We start from the raw sequence: 20,966 nt of genomic DNA, 5'->3' as shown, positions 1-20,966 counted from the left end.
GTGGTGATGATACTAACGCTGCCTGGAGACAGCCCCATATGATCTGTAACTGAAATGTATTGAAAATTGAATGACAGGTTTCACACCTGAAACACAGAGATACTGAGACATGGAGGGTGATAGAGAGGCAGAAACTGATGCTGCTGTGAAGAGCAGAGGAAAAGATTATTTTGTGTTAACAGCTAAGCAGAATGCTTGTAAAAGTTGGTTTTCTGTTCAAAAGGAAGGGAACAGGACTGACAGGACTTTGAAGTTTAAGGAACCAGAAGTAGCTGACATGGGCCTAGCTGGTGGCAGTCTGTTCTGGATTACTTTGTCTGAGTGGACCAACTTCCAGAGGACATCAGAAGATTCAACCTTGTGTGGCAGGGAGAAGAGAGCCTGCCAGAGTCTGGGAGTGCCTTGAGACTTAATCTTATATTGCTCCCCATCTGCTAGAAGCGTGGTGTAAAGTTAAAACATATTTCATGGCATATTTCTATTGCATTAATTGGTAAATGAATAAGTACATTTTCTTTAAATTGTTGTATTCGTTAAGTAGTGTTTGATCTATGTTGATTTTGGTTTATTTGTTACAGTTAAAGTCTTTAAACACAAAATCTTGCCTTACAATTCCTTTCATCAGTCACTTAAGAATTCAACTGTATTTTAAAAGTTATTGGTCTCTTTGGAGACCATAACCCACTCACTTTCATTATACAGAACTAAAACACATTCACTTCCATTATACAGAACTAAAACACATTCACTTCCATTATACAGAACTAAAACACATTTACTTCCATTATACAGAACTAAAACACATTCACTTCCATTATACAGAACTAAAACACATTTACTTCCACTATACAGAACTAAAACACATTCACTTCCATTATACAGAACTAAAACACATTTACTTCCACTATACAGAACTAAAACACATTTACTTCCACTATACAGAACTAAAACACATTCACTTCCATTAAACAGAAGTAAAACACATTCACTTCTATTATACAGCACTAAACCACATTCACTTCCATTACATGGAAGCTCAGTGAAATAATCTCCTTCCCATTCTCTCCCACTTCAAATCCAATGCATTATAACCCTTCCCATTTTACAATACTTTCTATTCAACCTCACTCTATGCAATTAACTAAGCACAACAGTTAAATTCAAAATCATGAGCCATACATAAAATTTCTGTCAAATTATCCACTTTACGATGCTCATTCACTAGATAAATCAGTCCACAGCTAAATGTAACAGAAGACACAACAGCATATTTTTATAGTCCAATCATTTTGTTGAGTGTTTTTGGTTGTTTATCATTAAACTGGATTGCTGAATGAATGATTAAATGGGCTGTGGCACAAAAATTTGCAAACAGGCTATTTTTATCAAATGTTTATAGGAACTTGGATCCAAGCAAAACATTCCTTGGTGAATGACTTATGTGTTTATCAGATTTCAACTGTGCTTTGCCCAGTAGCAATCAAAATGGGAAAACTCAATAACTTTGGGATTGTATTGAATTGAACTGGCATATTCAGGTTTCATTGTATATATTGAATGGCCACACACATTCACACACATGCACACATACATACAACATTTGGGATAAGATTCCTTCTTTCTGCCTATTGGTGGTATATACTTTGTAGTTTCAGTTTTCTATCTCCAACTCTGTGTCCAAAAGTGAACCAGCTGCAAACTCAATTCCTGCTGCTGAAAGATAAATTGAATCAGAGCTTGAAGTTTATCCTCTATCAAAAAGAACTTGTGTCAGTCATGACTCAGTTGGCAGCATTTTTATCTCTGAATTGGAAGATCACGGACACAAACTACTGAACAAAATCTATGCTCACACTTCAGTGCAGTACTGAGGGATCGCTACACTGTCAAAGGTGCTGTTCTTTGGTTGAAGCATTAAACTGGCTGAGCACTCAATGGGTGTAAAAGATCCTGTAGCACTATTGTGAAGAATAGTTCTGCTTAGTATCCTGGCTGATACTTACCTCTCAACTAGCATCACTAAAACAGATTTCTTGATCATTATCTCATTGTTGTCTGTGGGACATTGCTCTGCACAAATTGACTGCTGTATTTCCTATATGACAACACTTCAAGAACACTTTGATTTCTGTAAAGTGCTTTGGACATCATCAGATTGTGAAAGGCGTTACATAATTGCAAGTTTTGTATCTGTTCATGAGGAGTTCTCTGATCAGAATGCAATATGTTTTTGTCTTCACTTTCAGTCTTCATAGATTGTAGAATAGAGCTTGCAGTCTGACCTAGTAAGCAAGTAGACAGGCAAAGATTGGGAGCACAGAGAAGATGCCTAACAGAGCGTTTTGGCGGGAGGTGGGGGGCACTGGAACAGAAACCTGTTTCACTCTATTCTTCACTCTGATGCTGCACTATAGGAACGCACATGGAAACTTAGTTACAAAGACGCAAGGGCTGTCTCTCCAATGCCTGTACGTTGTTCTCCCTGATTATAAACATCATGTGACAAGACGTTGCATTTCCATCCCTGATCACACTAAATAACACTCCTTGGGTCCACGGTGACAGACAATCTGTTCCTTGATGCTGAACTTGATACACACACAGCGAAAGCAGCTACCACCTTTGGGCGGCTCACGATGCACGCATGGAATGGCATCTTGCTGACCCTTAGGACCAAACTGATGGTTTATAAGGTCTCTGTTCTCAGTGCCTTGTTGTATGGCTGTGAAACATGGCTGACCTACAGCTATCAAGAAAGGAAACTCAACAATTTCCATCTTCACTGCCTGTGCTGCATTATGGGTATGCACTGGCAGGACAAAACCATGAATGTGGCAGTCCTTTCGGAGGCTGAGCTTCCAAGTTTGTTAGCACTCATCAAACAGAGGCAGCTTTGTTAACTCTGGCATGTCTGCAGGATGGAAGATGGTCGCAAACCCAAGGACTTTCTTTATGGTGAGCTGGTCAGAGCCAGATGGCCAGAAAGACACCTAAAGCTCCTTACCAAGGATGCTTTTGAGTGTGATGTGAAGGCCCTAAACATCGATTGTCAAACCTGGGTGTCACTAGCTGATGACAGAGGGAAATGGTGACATCTCCTGTGGGCTGGCATGCACCATCATGACGACCAGTAGTTAAAAGGGCTTGGCAACAGATTCCAATGCTGAAAACAACAATCCACAATGACACTTGGTAGTTTCATGTGATGGAACCTGCCTCTCGAGGATTGGCCTCTTCAGCCATCAGCAAAGGTGCGCAATATGAACTTATTCCTCCTGCTGAATCCATCATCTATGCCTTCATTACCTCTAAACTTGACTATTCCAACACACTCCTAGCCGATCTCCCACATTCTACCCTCTGTAAACCTGAGGCCATCTAAACCTCTGCTGCTCATGTCTTAGCTCACAGCAAGTCCTGTTCTCCTATCACTCCTGACCTACACTGGCTCCCCATCAGGCAATGTCTTGAGTTAAAAATTCTCAACCTTGTTTTCAAATCCCCCTAGGGCCTTGCTCCTCCCTATCTCCGTAATCTCCTCCAACCCCACAGCCCTCCGAGATATCTATGTGTCTATCATCTTTCCTGGATGGAAGGATGTTGGTTTGGTCTGCTCTATTTCTTTATGAGGAGAGTTTGTCAGTGATTGTTGGATTGAGGGGAATGGGGATTTTAGGTTTATTCAGATTCAGACCTTCTCCTCAGAAGACATGCTCTACTCATCCCTCCTTTTAGAGAGTCATAGTCCTACAACAACAACAATTTACATTTACAGCATTGTAAAACAAAGTATGACACCAAGCCACATATGGATATTAAAGGTCAAATAATCAAAAGTTTGGTCTAAGAGGGAGGCTTTAAGAAGTGTCTTTAAGGGGGAAAGTGGGGTAGAAAGGCAGAGAGGTGCAGGGAGCAGAACTCTAGAGCCTGGGGCAAAGGCAAATGAAGGCATGGCTACCAATGATGCACCAATTATGATTTGGAATGCACAACATGTCAGGATTAGAGGAGGGCAGATATCTCAGAGGGTTGTGGGGCTGGAGGAGATTACAGAGATAGGGAGGGGCAAGGCCCTTGAGGAATTTGAAAACAAGGATGAGATTTTTAAAATCAAGATGTTGCCTGGTCAGGAGCCAGTGTATGTCAGGGCTTATAGGAGAATGGGACTTGCTGTGAGTTAAGACACAAGCAGTCGAGATTTAGATGGCCTCAAGTTTACAGAGGGTAGAGTGTGGGACACCAGCCAGGAGTATGTTGGAATAGTCCAGTTTAGAGGTAATGAAGGCATGGATGATGGTTTCAGTAGCAGATGAACTGAGACAGGAGGAAGTCGAGAAATGTTACAGAGATGCACATAGGCAGTTTTAGAGATGGCACTAATATGAGATTGGAAGCTCGGCTCAGGATCAAAAATGACACCAGTGTTGTGAACAGGCTGGTTTAATCACAGACTGTTGCCAGGGAGAGGTATAGTTAGGGAACAGAGTTCAGAGCGGTAACTGAAAACAATGGCTTAGTCTTCCCAATACCTAATTGGAGGAAATTCCTGCTCCTCTATTACTTGATGTCGGATAAGCAGTCCTGAAAACAGTGGAAGAGTGGAGAGAATTGGTGGTGAGGTAGAGTTGGGTGCATAAAGGAAACCTAGGTTCAAGAAGTCGAGCCTGGATCTTCCATCTCTATCGGATGTAAGATTTGTACATGAAATATCATCAGGGCAGTCAAGCATCAATTTGTATTGGTCTAAGATCATAGTACAAGTTGTTGGTGTACATCTCCAGCATCCTTTGTCCCACCATTGACTGTCATGCCTTCAGATGTCTAGGGCCCAAGCTCCCTAAAAAAATCCCCCCTTAAACCTCTCTGTCTCTCCACTTTTCTCCCCCTCCTTTAAGGGGTCTTAAAACTAAGCTCTTTGACCAAGTCTTTAGGTCACCTGTTCTAATATCTCCTTCTTTGGTTAGCTGTCAACTTCTTGTATGTGTTATGCTTCTGCAATGCACCTTGGACATTTTTTACCATGTTACGGGTGCTATATAAATGCAAGTTGTTGTCACTCGGGGCTACCAATGAAAAACTCTGAACAATGGGAACAGTCCAACCTTTTATCCTGAATACCCCAAAATGTGCTCCCCATTGCCTGAAGCAATGCACTGGGACTGCTGCTTGGTAGAATTTATCCCCGAATGTCTCATGAGCAGTGTCCTACACTATGGAGCTACCAACCTTCACTCTGAAGGGCCCACATGGAAAATAAATAATTAAGGGGATTATTCACAGCTTTGATTCCCATTTTCTTTCACAGCAACCTCAGCAAAATATTATTCTCTTCCCATCTCTTTGTATTCCTATGGGCGTATTTTGTTATATAGGCACTGGTTTGTGGGAAAATCCCTGTTCTTATTTGTTGTGGCGAGCAACAATGGACAACCATTTTATATTCAACGACCTTGACTACCCCCCACCATAAGTTCACTGATGGCCTAATTAGGAAGTGAAGAGTTCACAGGATCACAAAGGGAATGTTCGTTCTCTTTCTCTTTCTGCTTGAGCGCTGGCAGCCAGATGGTGAGCAAACTGTGTCAGCTGCTCGACTGTCCTCCTTTGCAGCCTCTCACGTGACAGACTAAGATCACCTGACAAGTCGCTGTCATTCCAAATAGACAGTTCCAATGCTCTCTGTACTCTCTGGGCTCTGTGGGAGAAGTTGAGAAAAATTGTCCATTCCTCATCTAATGCATCTAAATACAATTGTGTATGTTTAGATACCTGGATTTATTTTCAAATATCACACTGTCAAAAATATTACATCAAAGCATAAACCTGGCTTTGGTATTATTACTGTAGCAATTAAATTAATCTGATCTTGCCAACAATCCCAAAAGAAAATGGAGCTAAGCTTCTTGTCCATTACTATATAATTGCAGAGAAAGCCTTCCGGATTTGAAGAAATGCTTATCTTAAACAAGTATAAATCACTGAATGTACTGAATATAATTGCTATCACTGTATGCGGAATCTATTTTATCTTGAAACACAGTCTTAGTACAATAATCCAATGTCGCATCTCCATATTTTTCTCATTGTGGATGGTATCCTATTCGTATATCAGCACAACACTCCATTCCAATGGCAGAACTTTCCCAGCCCTGTGGGTGGTGACTTTGGAGGTGGAGGCTGGAAAATTTAGAATAAAGTGTCAGGCCGGCTTCTTGACGTGATCCAGCCTTCTTTGCACTTTTCCTGGGCTGGAACTTTATGTCCCCGACATGGCAGGGACAGGGCTGTAAAATGCGGTGAACTGTTCTAAACTCCATTGACTTTGGCGACAACGTAAAATCTACCAGTGTAAAATTCCACCCCTGGAGGTGGGTGTGCAACCTGCCTGGCAGTGGCAGAAAGACAGTTAAGGCGATTGTTGAGGCAATTAATGCGAATTTCCCAAATGGACTGCAATGTTGCCTGCATTGCTCGGGACCTCTATTTTATCTGCAGCTCACCTACTCACAGGAGGTGAAGGCACAGCAGGAGGTCAGTGCGCCATGGGATGCATTTGTGGTGTTCACCAAATTGGCAATCATCAGGACATCCACCTGCAAAAGCTTGCAAATGTATTTGTTTCACCTAGAGATGAACAGTGCTAGGTGTGAGGGCCAGTACCATTAGCATTATGGCACCTCCATGCTTTGTGGTCCTCTCCTACTCCATCAACACCCAACCTTCACAGCGGGACTGCCGGCCACCCTTCACTTTCGGTGTGCTCTGACTAATCCCCCCACTTTCTTAAGCTGCCTGCCACCCCAATTTGGACACTGAACATGGAGGCGGCTGTCCCCTTCTGGAAAATTAAGCAGGTGGCTACGCTACAGTGGTGAGTGGCATCGCGTACCCAAATGGTCCCCTCTCCTGTTTTTTTTCCAACCAGGGAAAAATTAGCTCCTAATTAAAACATTGTGCATCCAGCCCTAATCTACACATGAGCATCTGGCCAAATTAATTACATATTCCAAGAAGATGGTGAATCCTGCCTGGCATTGCCCAGGAAAGTCAATACCACTTGGATTTCCCTCAGGATGAATTAGTGATGCCGTAGGTGAAATGATCCAGACATATGGGGTGGATTTTGAAAACGGGTTGGGGCCCAGATCCGAGGCTGGCAGATGTGCAATTCGGCATTCCTGGCCTCCATGCCAGTTCATTTTGAAAAAGGCCAGCTTGGGGTTGGATTGGCTGCCCATTGGCAAGTGGCAGGTAGCCAATTGAGGCCAATTAAATTTAATTAAGGGGCCTATTAAGGTTGTCCATTCCCATGCCAACTGGGATTTCCAGCAGTGGGCTCAGGGTGAAAAGAAGGTGGGTGACAATAGATCAAGTGAATGACCTACACCCCCAGACTCATAGGTGCTGCCAGGCCGCAGCTACTGTTACTGGCTATCCACTAGAGCAGTTGACCCCAGGATAATGGTGAGAAGTAACTTACCTGCCCTTGTCGCTTGCTGTCTGGGCCCTCAGGTCACCAACGCTCACTTGTGTACCTTGGTTATTGGGCTGCTGACCTCTGATTGCTGGAGGATCTCCCTTTGGCACTCCAGCATCTGGGCCCCTCCCACAGTCCCTGGCATTAAAAATTGGCAGCGAGCGTGTCTAAAGTGTGCTTCCATAGCTTCCATAGCGGCAGAAATCCACCACTGCAGGTATGACAATGTGTCACAGAATAGTGATGCCTAATTTAGGAGTTAATATTAATATAGCACACAATATATTATTACACTAAAACTGGCAGTGTTGTTGCTTCTTCAGCTGTCAATGGGGCTTAAGTAACATCCTCAAAATTGTTACTCTCAGGGTAACTTTACGGTTTCAATTGCAGGTTTCACCCATTGAACTGGATGAGGAGACCAACATTGCATCAGTTAGCATTGCACCACATTGGCAGAAATGCACCTCATCAGGGAGACCTGTAACACTGCAGGGAGATGGTGGCATAGTGTTAATGTAACTGGATAAGTAATCCAGAAGCCCAGGCTAATGCCTGGTTCTATGGAATTCAATTAATTCAATTGATTAATAAAAAAATGCTGGAATTGAAAGCTAGTCTCTCTAATGCTGCCATGATTGTCGTAAAAACCCATCTGGTTCACTAATGTCCTTTAGGGAAGGAAACCTGTTGTCCTTACCTGGTCTGGCCTACATGTGACTCCAGACCAACAGCAATGTGGTTGACTCTTAAATGCCCTCTGGAATAGCCTAGCAAGGCACTCAGTTGTTTCAGACTGCTACAGAAAAGATAATAAGGAATAAAACTGGATAGACCATCTGACTTGACTTAGACACCAGAAACAACAACAGCACAACCAGTCCTGATGACCCTGCAATGTCCTCCTTACTGGCTTGAGCCAAAATTGGGAAAGCTGTTCCACAGACTAGTCAAGTGACTGCCTGACTCACCGAGTTAGACGTTACAACTAATGTCCCAGACACCACTATCACCATCCTTGGATCTGTCAATAGAACAGCAGAGGTGGCGGCATAGTGGGAGGGGGTTGCCCTGGAATCCTCAACATTGACTCAGAACCTCATGAGGTCTCATGGCATCAGGTCAAACATGGGCAAGAAAACCTCCTACTGATTACCACCTACTGCAATCCCTCAGCTGATGAATCCGTACTCTTCTATATTGAACACCACTTGGACGAAACACTGAAGGTGGCAAGGGCACATAATATACTCTGGGTGGGGTGCCTTCAGTGCCTATCACCAAGAGTGGCTCAGTAGCAGCACTACTGACAGAGCAGGACAATTCCTAAAGGACGTAGCTGCTAGACTGGGTTTACAGCAGGTGGTGAGGGAACCAACAACATCTCGTAGAAAAACTTCCTAGACCTTGTCCTCACCAATCTAGCCGTCACATATGCATCTGCCCATGACAGTATAGGTAAGGGTGACCACCCCACAGTCCTTGTGGAGTCCAAGTCTTGTCCTGACACTAAGCATACCCTCCATCGTGTTGTATGGTACTACCACCGTGCCAAATGAGATATATTCAAAACAAATCCAGCAACTCAAAACTGGGCATTCATGAGGTGGTGTGGGCCATCAGCAGCAGCAGAACTGAACCACAATCTGTAACCTCATGGCCCAGCGTATCTCTCACTCTGCCATTACCATCAAGCCAAGGGATAAATGCTGGTTCAGGAGGGCAGGAGGGCATGCCAAGAACAGGACCGGGCATTCCTAAAAATTAGGTGTTAACCTGGTTTAACTACAGCACAGGATTACTTGCATAATGTAACTTGCACAATGTATCCTTAGACACTGAAGCAGTTCGTATACATCAGCAGCAAGACCTGGACAACATTCAGGCTTGGGTTGATAAGTAATATTCACACTACATGAGTGCCAGGCAAAGACCTTCTCCAAGAAACCGAAATCTAAAAATCTTCCCTTGATATTCCACGGCATTACCATCGCTGAATCCCCCACCACCAACATCCAGCGGCTACCATAGACCAGAAACTGAACTGGACTAGCCATATAAATACTGTGGCTACAAGGGCAGGTCAAATTTTGCAGTGAGCAACTCACCTCCTGACTCCGCAAAGCCTGTCCACCATCTACAAGGCTCACTCAGGAGTGTGATGGAATAGTCTCCATTTGCCTGGGTGAGTGCAGCTCCAACAACACTCAAGAAGCTCGACACCATCCAGGGCAAAGCAACTGCTTGAGCAGCACTCCATCCACTAACTTGAAGATTCACTGCCTCCACCATTGACACACGGCATTATCAGCGTGTACCATCTACAAGGTGCATTGCAGCAACTCGCCAAGGCTCCTTCAACATCACCCCCCAAACCTTCAATCTCTACCACCTAGAAGGACAAGGGCAGAAGACACATGGGAACATCACAGTTCCCCTCTGAGCCACACATGATCCTGACTTGGAAATATATCACCGTTCCTTCATTGTCGCTGGGTCAAAATCCTAGAATTTGCTCCCGAACAGCACTGTGGGTGTGTACCGACACCAGATGGTCTGCAGCAGTTCAAGAAGGCGGCTCACCACCACCTTTTCAAGGGCAACTAGGGATGGGCAACAAATGCTGGACTAGTCAGCCATGCCCACACCCCATGAAACAATATAAAAGACCACGCTGGGGAGACCTGTACTACGTTGGCAGGATCAGTAATATGCTGGGGAGGCCTGTACCCCACCAGGGAGACATGTACCACACCAGAGAGAACTGTACCACACTGGAGAGACCAGTATCTCACTGAAGAGACCTGTATCTGACTGGGGAGAGCAATATCTCATGGGGAGACTAGTGCCTCACTGAGGAGACCAGTGCCACACTGAAGAGACCAGTAACTCACCGGGGAGATCATTGCTCTTGTAAATATTTTTGGACTAGTATATCTGTATCAAGATTCTCAGGAGGGCGATATCCACATGTCAGCTCCCATGTTCATACTGATCTAAATGCCTCCATTATCCTAACAAGAGAATCAGAGGGCTATATCGTTAAAGTCTATGATTCTGTCATTGAGAGAGGAAGCTGTTAATGTAGACGCATGGAAGGCATTGTCCTATGACCTTAAGTACAGAAGCACTGCATGCAAAAACACCTTAAAGATCAGTGAACTGGAGATAAACTTGTCTCGACCTCTACCCTCCGCATTTGTCTTTGTACATGTAACAAAGATATGGAGCAGCTCTTGATTCAAGCAAAACCTTCCCACGCAGATAGACAGCCGCGGAAACATTTAATTCTCACAAATCACAAACCTGAAAGAAGTAGCAAACATTTTTGCAGAACTTGCTAATAAGCTAACAGAAACAAGCAATGATAATCTTTTCAGAAGGCAATTTTAACACCTGAAGCCAACATTTCTAAAAAAGTAAAGTGTTAGCAGAAAATAAACTTCCCTTGAACACAAGCTTACTAACCTGTGAACAAAAGACAAATTTACAATTTGTGAGGCTCCTTTGTACATGAGCAGTGGTGGTGGTTGTGCAGTTGTTCTGTTCCAGATGTGCACACAGTGCTGATTGAGTATCACACAGCTTGGGTCATCTTGAACAAAAACAGAATTACCTGTAAAAACTCATGAGGACTCGAAACGTCAACTCTTTTCTTCTCCGCCGATGCTGCCAGACCTGCTGAGTTTTTCCAGGTAATTCTGTTTTTGTTTTGGATTTCCAGCATCCGCAGTTTTTTTGTTTTTATCTTTGGGTCATCTTGACTTTGTTCAATAGTGTAAAACAGATGACAGCCAATCAGTATGGTGTTTTATGCATCTCTCCCAATGAGGTTAATGGGAAATAAATATTGTGAGAGTTGTATAAAATGAGCCACCGACTTGCTTTTACCTGTGTGCCAAGTTAAGGTCTATCCCCACAAAGTTTGACTCCATTAAATGATCCAAATGGACAGCTTGCAATTCAGGATCTGAAGAATCACCTCACAGCCAAGAGAACTTGGGCCACATGATGTCCGAGCAAGTAGAAGAGAGGGCAACTTGAACCTAGTACTGACCTCTCACTACCCCAGCACATCTGCTGCCAGATTGAATGCTCTCTCACAGTACAATCGTGATTGGCAGGCAGTCAAACACATCTGACCTGCGCACCAACCTTGCCAATCCAATTCTGTCCCGCTTGCCCAAACCTTCCGTTTCCTATAGTTGAAAAGAACTTCCTTCAGCATATTTGAACGCTGGAACTGATCCCACATATTTAATTGTATATTGTATATTGTACAGGAGTGTCCTTTGTCTCGCCATTCTCGTGGCACAGTGTGTCACTGGCCTGTCACAGATCCAGACAATTCCACATGTTATTGTTAGTTGGGTAGTACAATATCCAGAATAGTCTACAGCAAAGATAAGGTGTCAAATAAAAATGATCCTGGTGGCTGCTAGTACGAAAAGTTGTGAACAGATTGCACCAGTAGTCAAGCCATCGAGATCCTCCCCCACCGCCTAATAGGAGCTCAAACAATCCTTACTCCATAAAGCCCTATATTTAAACACATACAAGGCATGCAGTCCTAGGTGACAATATCTTACTCAGGGTCAAAGGGGTCTGACAGGTAGAAAGACTGGCAGCTGGGATTTCCATCAGTATTTCAGTTTTTTTAGCATATCTGCACATGCTTCCTTTAGGTGAATAATGTGTAGCAGTGGAAAGCCTTGCAGGTTAATTAACAGTCTGACAGGCTGTGTCATGAACTCTGCCTCCATAGCCATAAAAATCCCTCTACCAACCAATGGGATGGTTGGTCCTATATGATGGGACGATTTTATGGACTCCCACAATCCAAAAGATATGGCTTGGCCACCCAGAACCACCGGTATCCCACAGGACATCATTGCAGAATTCAGGGAATGGAGCTCCAGTGCCTCGCATTTGGTTCAAACTGCACCTTTTGACTTAGAGATGAAGAATGTTACCAGTAGGCAGGATTTTAAGGTCCAGTCACGGTGGGGGCAGGGCCGTAAAATGCAGCAAGCCATTCAGAAGTCCATTGACTTCAGTGGAACTATCAAAGCCTGCTGGCATAAAATCCCACCCATTTTACTTTATTCATTCATCGGAGTCACTGGCCAGGCCAGCATTTATTGCCTATCCTTAGTTGCCCTTAAGAAGGTGGTGGTGAGCTGCCTTCTTGAACCACTACAGTCCATATGGTGTAGGTACACCCACAGTGCTGTTAGGGGGGAAGTTCCAGGATTTTGACTCAACAACTGTGATGGAACGGTGACATATTTCCAAGTCAGGATGGTGAGTGACTTGGAGGGGAACTTCCAAGTGGTGGTGTCCCCATGTGTCTGCTACTCTTGTCCTTCTAGATGGTAGTGGTTGTGGGTTTGGGAGGTACTGTCAAAGGAGCCTTGGCGAGTTCCTGCAGTGCATCTTGTAGATGGTACACACTGCTGCCACTGTGCGTCGGTGGTGGAATCTAAAGATCTAAAGACTTGCTCTACTGGTGTCACTTTTTACTTTGATCGCTACAGAGTTGTGGCAGAACTGAAGTAGTGAAGATCTGTAAATAGGAGGGACAAGGTAACAAAGTGATGATTAAAGGAGTTGACAGAGTAGATGGAGATAAACTACTTCCTTTGGTGGGGGGAGTCTAGGTCGAGGGGGATAACTGTAAAATTAGAAGTGGCCATTTAGGGGGATGTCTGAAAATGCTGCTTTGCATAAAGGGTAGTGTAAGTCTGGAACTCCTTACCCTCAAAAAACTGTTGAAGCCAGGTTAATTGAAAATTTCAAAATTGAGATTATTAGGTTTTTGTGTAGTAATGTTAATAAGGGTGACAGAACCAAATTAAGAAACAGTTCAACTGTGATCTAAGTGAGCAGGTTTGAGGCAGTTTGATTGGTCTACTCCTGTTCTTATGTTCTGATGTCTTAAGGCAGAGTTCTTCAGAAGAGCCCAACCCAGTTCCTAGCATTGCTTTCAAGTTGCGTCAGGTCATGAGCTCGGTACTCCCACAACTGAAAGACATCAGCAGACACGTATTGTTATCCTCATCCCAATGCTCTCTGTGACCCATTCACCAGGCATTACCAGAAAGATATAAACATGCACCCCACAAAAAAAGGGGAACATCATACCCTGTCATTACAACAAATTTAGAACTTGCCTTTGCCTTTCCAAGCCTACAATAAGTGTTCTCTATGCCAGCCACTAATTGACAACTCTGGAAAAACCCTTTCTTTTTGAGCAATTAGCCACACAAGTTTGATTTCTGCTTCCAGAGTGTCTTCAATTTCTGGTTTAACCACAGTCTGAACTCAGGATATGATCTGTCACCGATATCACCTCACCTGATGACCAAATTAAAGCTCAGTTTGAAGTGGGGTGGTGAGGGGAAGTATTTAGACGTGGCCACAATTAATGTTCCTTGTTGCTGTTGTCATTCTCGGGAGTGAATAATCTGCACAGACTTGACTCCAGGAGACTATGCGTCTTATGTCAGGCACATTGTAGCCTACTCCCCTCCCGTGGTTACCAGTCCTCTGTGGGATTGCTCCGACACAATTTCATCACCTTCAGATACAGTAAAATTGTTGAACAGACTCTGACAAAATAAATGGGGTGGGTTAATGGAAACTTGCCCCACTTTTACCTAGTGGCATTTTTTTTTGTTTTGCAGACTTTTTTTTAAACTGAACTGAAATTCTCCAAGTACCAAGGTGGGATTCGAACTCAATCTTCCAGATTGTTGGGCCAGGCCTTGGGATTACAAATTCAGTAACATAATTGCCACATGACCATCTGCAACTGTAACATGTGTCATCAGACTGCCCAAGCCAAGGACCAATTTTTACATAATTAACTTCCTTTCGAAAAGAAAAGCACCTCTTTTTTGCCCTCAGCTCTTGCTTTCTTCTCCCTCGAAGATGGCGGCCTCCTTTTGAGGCCTAGCTTCAGGGGTGCTCTATGCCCTCTGTCAGCTTGCTCAGATGACCATTCCTCGTGTGTGAGCCATGTACTGGCATGTACCCACAGTGGCTATCAAAATCAAACCCTTCTCCTCAATTGGCATCATGCACGCAGACTCCCAGTACCATGTCACTGGCTAGACATCAAGAGCAGAAGCTCCAGTTAATTTTCCCCTGAGTCATCAAGGGCGAGTTGGAGAATCCTCACCCCTCCTCAGGACAACTAACTCAGCACAGATCTGGGATTCAACTTACGACCTTCCCATTGGGTATGGATCAGCTATTCACTGGATAAATTCGCTTAGCCAGCAGACATAGGAACATAGGAAATAGGAGCAGGGGTAGGCCATTTGGCGCTTCATCCTTTGGTGAGCCCTGGCAAACATGTCACAAAGAAATACTTTGAATTGTACCCTGAACATCCACAAGATCTAAAGAAAAGGATGTAACCCAACATGACCCTTAAGCAGATCTCAAACGACGCTGAGCACTCTGCAACAGGGAAGTTGTAATTTTTCTTTTTAAAATAAAGAAGGGAATTATAGGCATTAACAGCCAGAGTGGAAAGTGGTTGAAACCATACCTGCCAGTAGAGAGACGTAGTGGAAGCAGCTCTCCAGCTTGCCAAGGAGTACAGAGGTGAAGCTGTCCGACGCCAGCTTGCCCGGGTCTCGCGTGCACTGGTCGTAAAGAACCACTTCCTGCTTCCCCTCTACATCAATCTATAAAGTTAGAAAAGGAGACATAAGGAGAGCGTTAGGGTGGGACACAGCAGGAGGGACACAGCAGACTGCTCTTTGTATAAACAGCGTAGCATTTTTCCAAGCACTAGGATTTATTGCCTGACTGAAGTGGTTTGGAGAGGTGGTGGGAAAACTGAGGAAAAGTCTGGAAAATCACATCATTTCTAACAAGGACTTCCTCGCTGGAGGGTTTGTTTCAGTGCACTCTCCGGTACACCAAGATGAATTACAGGGATGTGTTTAAAGAGGCTGTGCAGGGAAATTGTTCAAAATGCCCCACTTCATTAGTTTCCATTTGTCAAGCTGTCCACTGGTACACCAATATGATGGTCAGGCGGTGCAACTTGACCTGTTTTTTGTATTTGCTTTGAACGAACGTTCACAGATATTTAGCCGAGTGGATGTTACTTGTTGACATTTTAGCAATCAAACCTCAGCAGATGAGGGTTCTGTCTGGTAACCTGCAAAACACTTTGTCTGACATGTTGAGGGCCAGTTAAAGGGCCAGTGTTACTGCAGGGAAGATGTGGAGCAGGGTGAGTTTGATATTCATTACTGAAAATATCTCACCTCATTCCCAGCAAAGATCTAGGACAGGCATGAGGGCCAGATTACCTCCTTCTGTGCTGTATCAATCTAACATCCTGCGCTGTATTGGAAAGCATTGTAGTTTTGTTTGTGTAGCGTCCTGGAGAGAATTACAGTGAGGTGTATAATATAAGAACATAAGAAGAACATAAGAAATAGGAGCCATTCAGCATTCAATACAATCATGGCTAATCTTCTGCCTCAACTCCATTGTCCCACCTTCTTCCCATATGCTTGGATTCTCCAAGAGACCAAAAATCTGTCCATCTCAGCGTTAAATATACTCAACGATGGAGCATCCACAAGCCTCTTGGTTAGAGAATTCCAAAGATTCACAGACCTTTGTGTGAAGAAGCTTACATATAAACATAAACATACGAATTGGGAGCAGGAGTAGGCCACTTGGCCCCTCAAGCCTGCTCCACCATTCAATAAGATCATGGCTGATCTGATCGTAACCTCAACCCCATATTCCTGCCTACCCCCGATAACCTTTCACCCCCTTGTTAATCAAGAATCTATCTTGCTCTGCCTTTAAAATACTCAAAGACTCTGCTTCCACTGCCTTTTGAAGAAGAGGGTTCCAAGACTCACGACCCTCTGAGAGAAAATAATTTCTCCTCATCTCTGTCTTAAATGAGCGACTCCTTATTTTTAAACCTTGACCCCTAGTTCTAGATTCTCCCACAAGAGGAAACATCCTCTCCACATCCACCCTGTCAAGGCCCCTCAGGATCTTAAAGGTTTCAATTAATTCACTCTTCTAAACTCCAGTGGTTACAAGCCTAACCTGTCCAACCTTTTCTCATAAGACAACCTGCCCATTCCTGGTATTAGTCTAATAAATCTTTTCTGAATTGCTTCTAATGTAATTATATCTTTCTTTAAATAAGGAGACCAGTACTGTACACAGTTCTCCAGATGTGGTCTCACCAATGCCCTGTACAACTGAAGCATAACCTCCCTACTTTTGTAATCAATTCCCCTCATAATAAATGATAACATTCTATTTGCTAATTACTTGCTATACCTGCATACTAGCCTTTTGTGATCCCTCTGAATCTCAGAGCTCTGCAATCTCTCATCACTTAGATAAAAAGCTTCCTTTTATTCTTCCTGCCAAAATGGAGAATTTCACATTTTCCAACATTATACTCTATTTGCCAGATCTTTGCCCACTCACAACCTATCGATATCCTTTTGTAGCCTCCTTATGTCGTCTTCACAATTTACTTTCCTATCTATCTTTGTGTCATCAGCAAATTTAGAAACCGTACCTTTGGTCCCTTCATCCAGGTTATTTATATAAATTGTAAAAAGTTGAGGTCCTAGCACTGATTCCTGTGGCACACCATTCATCACATCCTTTCAACCAGAAAAAGACCCATTTATGCCAACTCTCTGCTTCCTGTTAGCTAGCCAATCTTCTATTCATGCTAATATATTACCCCCTACACATGAGCTTTTATTTTTCACAATAACCTTTGATGTGGCACCTTATCAAATGACTTCTGGAAACCTAAGTACAGTACATACGCTGTTTCCCCTTTATCCACAGCATGTGACTCCTACAAAGGACTCCAATAAACACAATTTCCCTTTCACAAACTCATGTGATTCTGTCTGCTTACCTTGTATTTTTCTAAGTGCCTTGCTATAATATCTTTAATAATAGCTTCTGACATTTTCCCTAAGACAAATATTAAGCTTGCTGGCCTGCAGTTCCCTATTTTCTGTCTCCACCCCCCTTTGAATAAAAGAGTTACATTTGCTATTTTCCAATCTAATGGAACCTTCTCTGACTCTAGGGAATTTTGGAAAATTAAAAACAATGCATCAACTATCTCACTAGCCACTTTTTCGAGACCTTAGGGTAAAGTCCATCCAGACCTAGGGATTTCTCAGTTGGCAGCTCCAACAATTTGCTCATTATCACATCCCTGGTGATTGTAATTTTCCCGAGTTCCTTCCTCCCTTCCATTTCCTGAGTTGCAAGCTGCTCCTCATGCCAGTCCTAAATCATTGACCCCTTATCCTGAGACTGTGCCCTCCATGTTCTAGGTTCCCTAGCTGGCCAAACAACCTCTCTGTCAAATCCCTTCAGAATCTTGCAGGTTTTGATGAGATCACCTCTCATTCTCCTAAGTATTGGCCCAGTTTACTCAGCCTGTCATCATCAGACAATGCCCTTATTCCAGGAACCAGTCTAGGAGACCTTCACTGTGTACCACCCCTAATGCAAGTGCAGCCTTCCTTAAATACAGAGACCAAAACTATATCATAGGTTGTTAGAATGGGGTGTGTATAATATGTTAGATATTGTCATAATGAAGATAATATGCCCTTAAGTAATATCAGAGCATATGTAGGTGATGTAGATGTCAGGAGTACATTTTCTATTCTACCTAAAGCCACCCACCAGCAGTAGAGCGTGGATCAGGCTGCCATTAATCTTGTTGCTGAGCAATGATCCAAAGTTATGAAATGTACAGAGCTAATTCTAGAAAAGCACAGAAATTATCTGGGCAATGTTTGTGAGAGCTTTCTGTTCGCAAATTCACTGTTATGTTTCCCACATTCCAAGTGACTGCACTTTTAATATAATTCCATTGACTGTAGAGGACACTGGGCCGTCTTGAGATCATGAAGGCGCTATAGAAATTTCTTTTTTCAGAGCTTTGAAGCTGGCTATTGAGTAATAATTTATGGCCATGTAAGTTTTCTTTACCCTACATGGTCATTGGTTGACTATCATTGGAGATCCTGAGACTGTCCTTCACACCTCTTCAGGTAGATGCAGGTATTGAAACCTGCTGCTGTAATGACACTAAGTACAGGGCAGTGGTTAAGTAACTTGATCTCTGAAGAATGCTAACTGCTTTGGAAGGGCAGTGGTTGGGGGAGGCTGCTGAGCACCTGGAGGTGGGAAGGGGGACTTTTGATGGATGAAATGGCATTGAAAGGTGGCTGAGTTAATCCCTGTATAGTCCAACAGTACTCACAACCTACAAGCTGTGCCACAGCTGCTTTACGAAACAAACATATGAAAATGAGAGGCAGGAAAATTACATATTTATAGCACAGAAACTGGCCATTCAGCCCATCAGGCCTATGCTGGTGTTCATACACCTCCACCAGCCTCACTTCATCTCATGCTATCAACATACCTTTCTGTTTATTTCTCGTTCATCTAACTACCTAGATTTTCCTTAAATGTGTCAATGCTATTTGCCTTAACTACACCATGTGGTCGACATTTAACTTCTCAGCACTGGCGCCATCATGTAAATTTTGTATTGCCTCTTCTCCCCAGCCTCTATATCCTAGCTAGTCCGTCAAACTTGCTCCACATGCCCATGAAAGAGTAACCACAGGGCTGTCTGAAACACAGCATTATCCTTAACAAGACTACATTCCTCTAAATATATCAACACTGTGATACTTGGAGCATCAATGTACTTCAATGTGTTAAGTTGTGGTGTCATGCCCATGCCAAGCTGTTGACAGAACTGCCACACAGGAACTGGGCAAGTAGGGGAGAACACACATGGGAGAGATCACCCCTTCCTTACCCTCACGTGCACATTCTACTACGAAACTGGTGACCCAGCCATGGTGCAGGATCAAGTGTAGACCTGGAGTAGACCAGGCATCTGCTTGTCCCTTTACTCAGGGGGTGCCTCACCATGTCAGAGATCTTGATCAGCGGGGAAGGGGAGAAAGAGTTTTAAATGAGTAAGTTATTTTATTTTTAAGAAGTGGCAGGCGTGCATTTTTTATTCTACCCAAAGTCACCCACCAGTAGCAAGTGTGGCTTTGGCCACCTTTCATCCTCTTGCTGAAGCAAAGTTCCAAAGTTATGATATGTAAATAGCTAATTCTAGAAAAACACAAAGCACAGAATTCCAGCCTGACAGACCACTTCCTGTTCTCTAGGTTGCATGGAATTCTTCATCCAAATATAACAATTCGAATACTAAACCCTGATCCAAGCAGAAAATGTTCCCACTTACCCACTTTTTGCAAACTGCAAACTTCTAAACATGCTACCATTATACATCCTTCTCCCAAAGCTCTGAGAACTTGCATTGATATAGGATATATGATATATACGTTTCATAATAACAGGACATCCCAAAGAGCTTTGCAGTCAATCAAGTAATTTTGAAGTGTCGCACTGTTGTAATGTAAGAACTGCAGAAGTCGCTTTGTGCCCACAAACACCAATGAAAAAATTACCACATATCATTTTATTTTATTCATTCAAGGGATGTGGGCTTCATAGGCTGGGAGCCAGCATTTAATCATCGATCAAGATGCTGGGGAGATCTCTTCAAATAGTGCCATGAGATCTATTAAGTCCACCTGGGAGGGCAGATGGGGCCTCAGTTTTTGCATCTCATCTGAAGGATGGTGCCTCCGGTAGTGCAGGAGTTTCTAGAATGGGACTTCAAGAGAAAACTTTTACTCAGAGGTGCAAATGCTACAACTGAGCCATGGCTGACACCTTGGTATCTATATTCCTCTCTAATCGATGGCTCATCCTCTGACTCTTTTCTCATTAACTCAGGATTTTGCTCAGGCTCTGCCTTCTCTTCTGCCCTATTTCTTTTCTAGATCAGCACTCCTGTCATCAATCAACCCTCGCCTTCCACACATTTGCCAATTAGTCCACTCTACATTCATTTGGGCTTACATTTTCCAGTTCTCTCCCAGTGTGGTGGTGCTTGTCACACCTAGATCTCTTCCATGCATTTTGATATAACACTAGCTTCATTCTGACACTATCTAATATATTATACACACCTTATTCTGAAAACCTGTGATATATTGCACACCTCACTGTAATTCTTTCTATACACAGTAACACTCTCCAATATAACACAGAATCACAGATGATACAGCACAGAAGGAGGTAATTCAGTCCATCATGCCTGTCCTGGCTCTTTGAAAGAATTATCTATTTAGCCATTGCTTTACTTCCCTGCCCTTTTTCCATCACCTTGTAAATTTTCCCACTTCAAGTATTTATCCAATTCCTTTTGGAAGTTATTACTCAATCTGCTTCCAATTCCCTTTCAGATAATGCATTGCAGATAATGATAATTAATTGTGTATTCTTTTTTCCTCATCTTGCCTCTAATTCTTTTGCCAATTACCTTAAATCTGTGCCCTCTGGTTAC

The 20,966-nt window shown here is 43.3% G+C and overlaps 1 protein-coding gene across 2 annotated transcripts in view; it reads right to left on the bottom strand.

The window, feature by feature from the left end:
* The window catches only part of LOC121282995 (dual specificity protein phosphatase 8-like), a 206,339-nt gene that overhangs the window by 91,805 nt on the left and 93,568 nt on the right, over window positions 1-20,966 (bottom strand). For both annotated transcript variants that reach the window (XM_041196882.1, XM_041196879.1), the window contains one exon: window positions 15,036-15,174. In XM_041196882.1, the coding sequence (XP_041052816.1) occupies window positions 15,036-15,174 (139 nt within the window). The remainder of the gene's footprint in view (window positions 1-15,035; window positions 15,175-20,966) is intronic.

This window comes from Carcharodon carcharias, chromosome 10 (genome assembly GCF_017639515.1).
Source record: "Carcharodon carcharias isolate sCarCar2 chromosome 10, sCarCar2.pri, whole genome shotgun sequence".
In the NCBI taxonomy this organism is placed as follows: domain Eukaryota; kingdom Metazoa; phylum Chordata; class Chondrichthyes; order Lamniformes; family Lamnidae; genus Carcharodon; species Carcharodon carcharias.
Note: the sequence above shows the minus strand (reverse complement) of the source record. Positions and strands in the feature narration are given on the sequence as shown.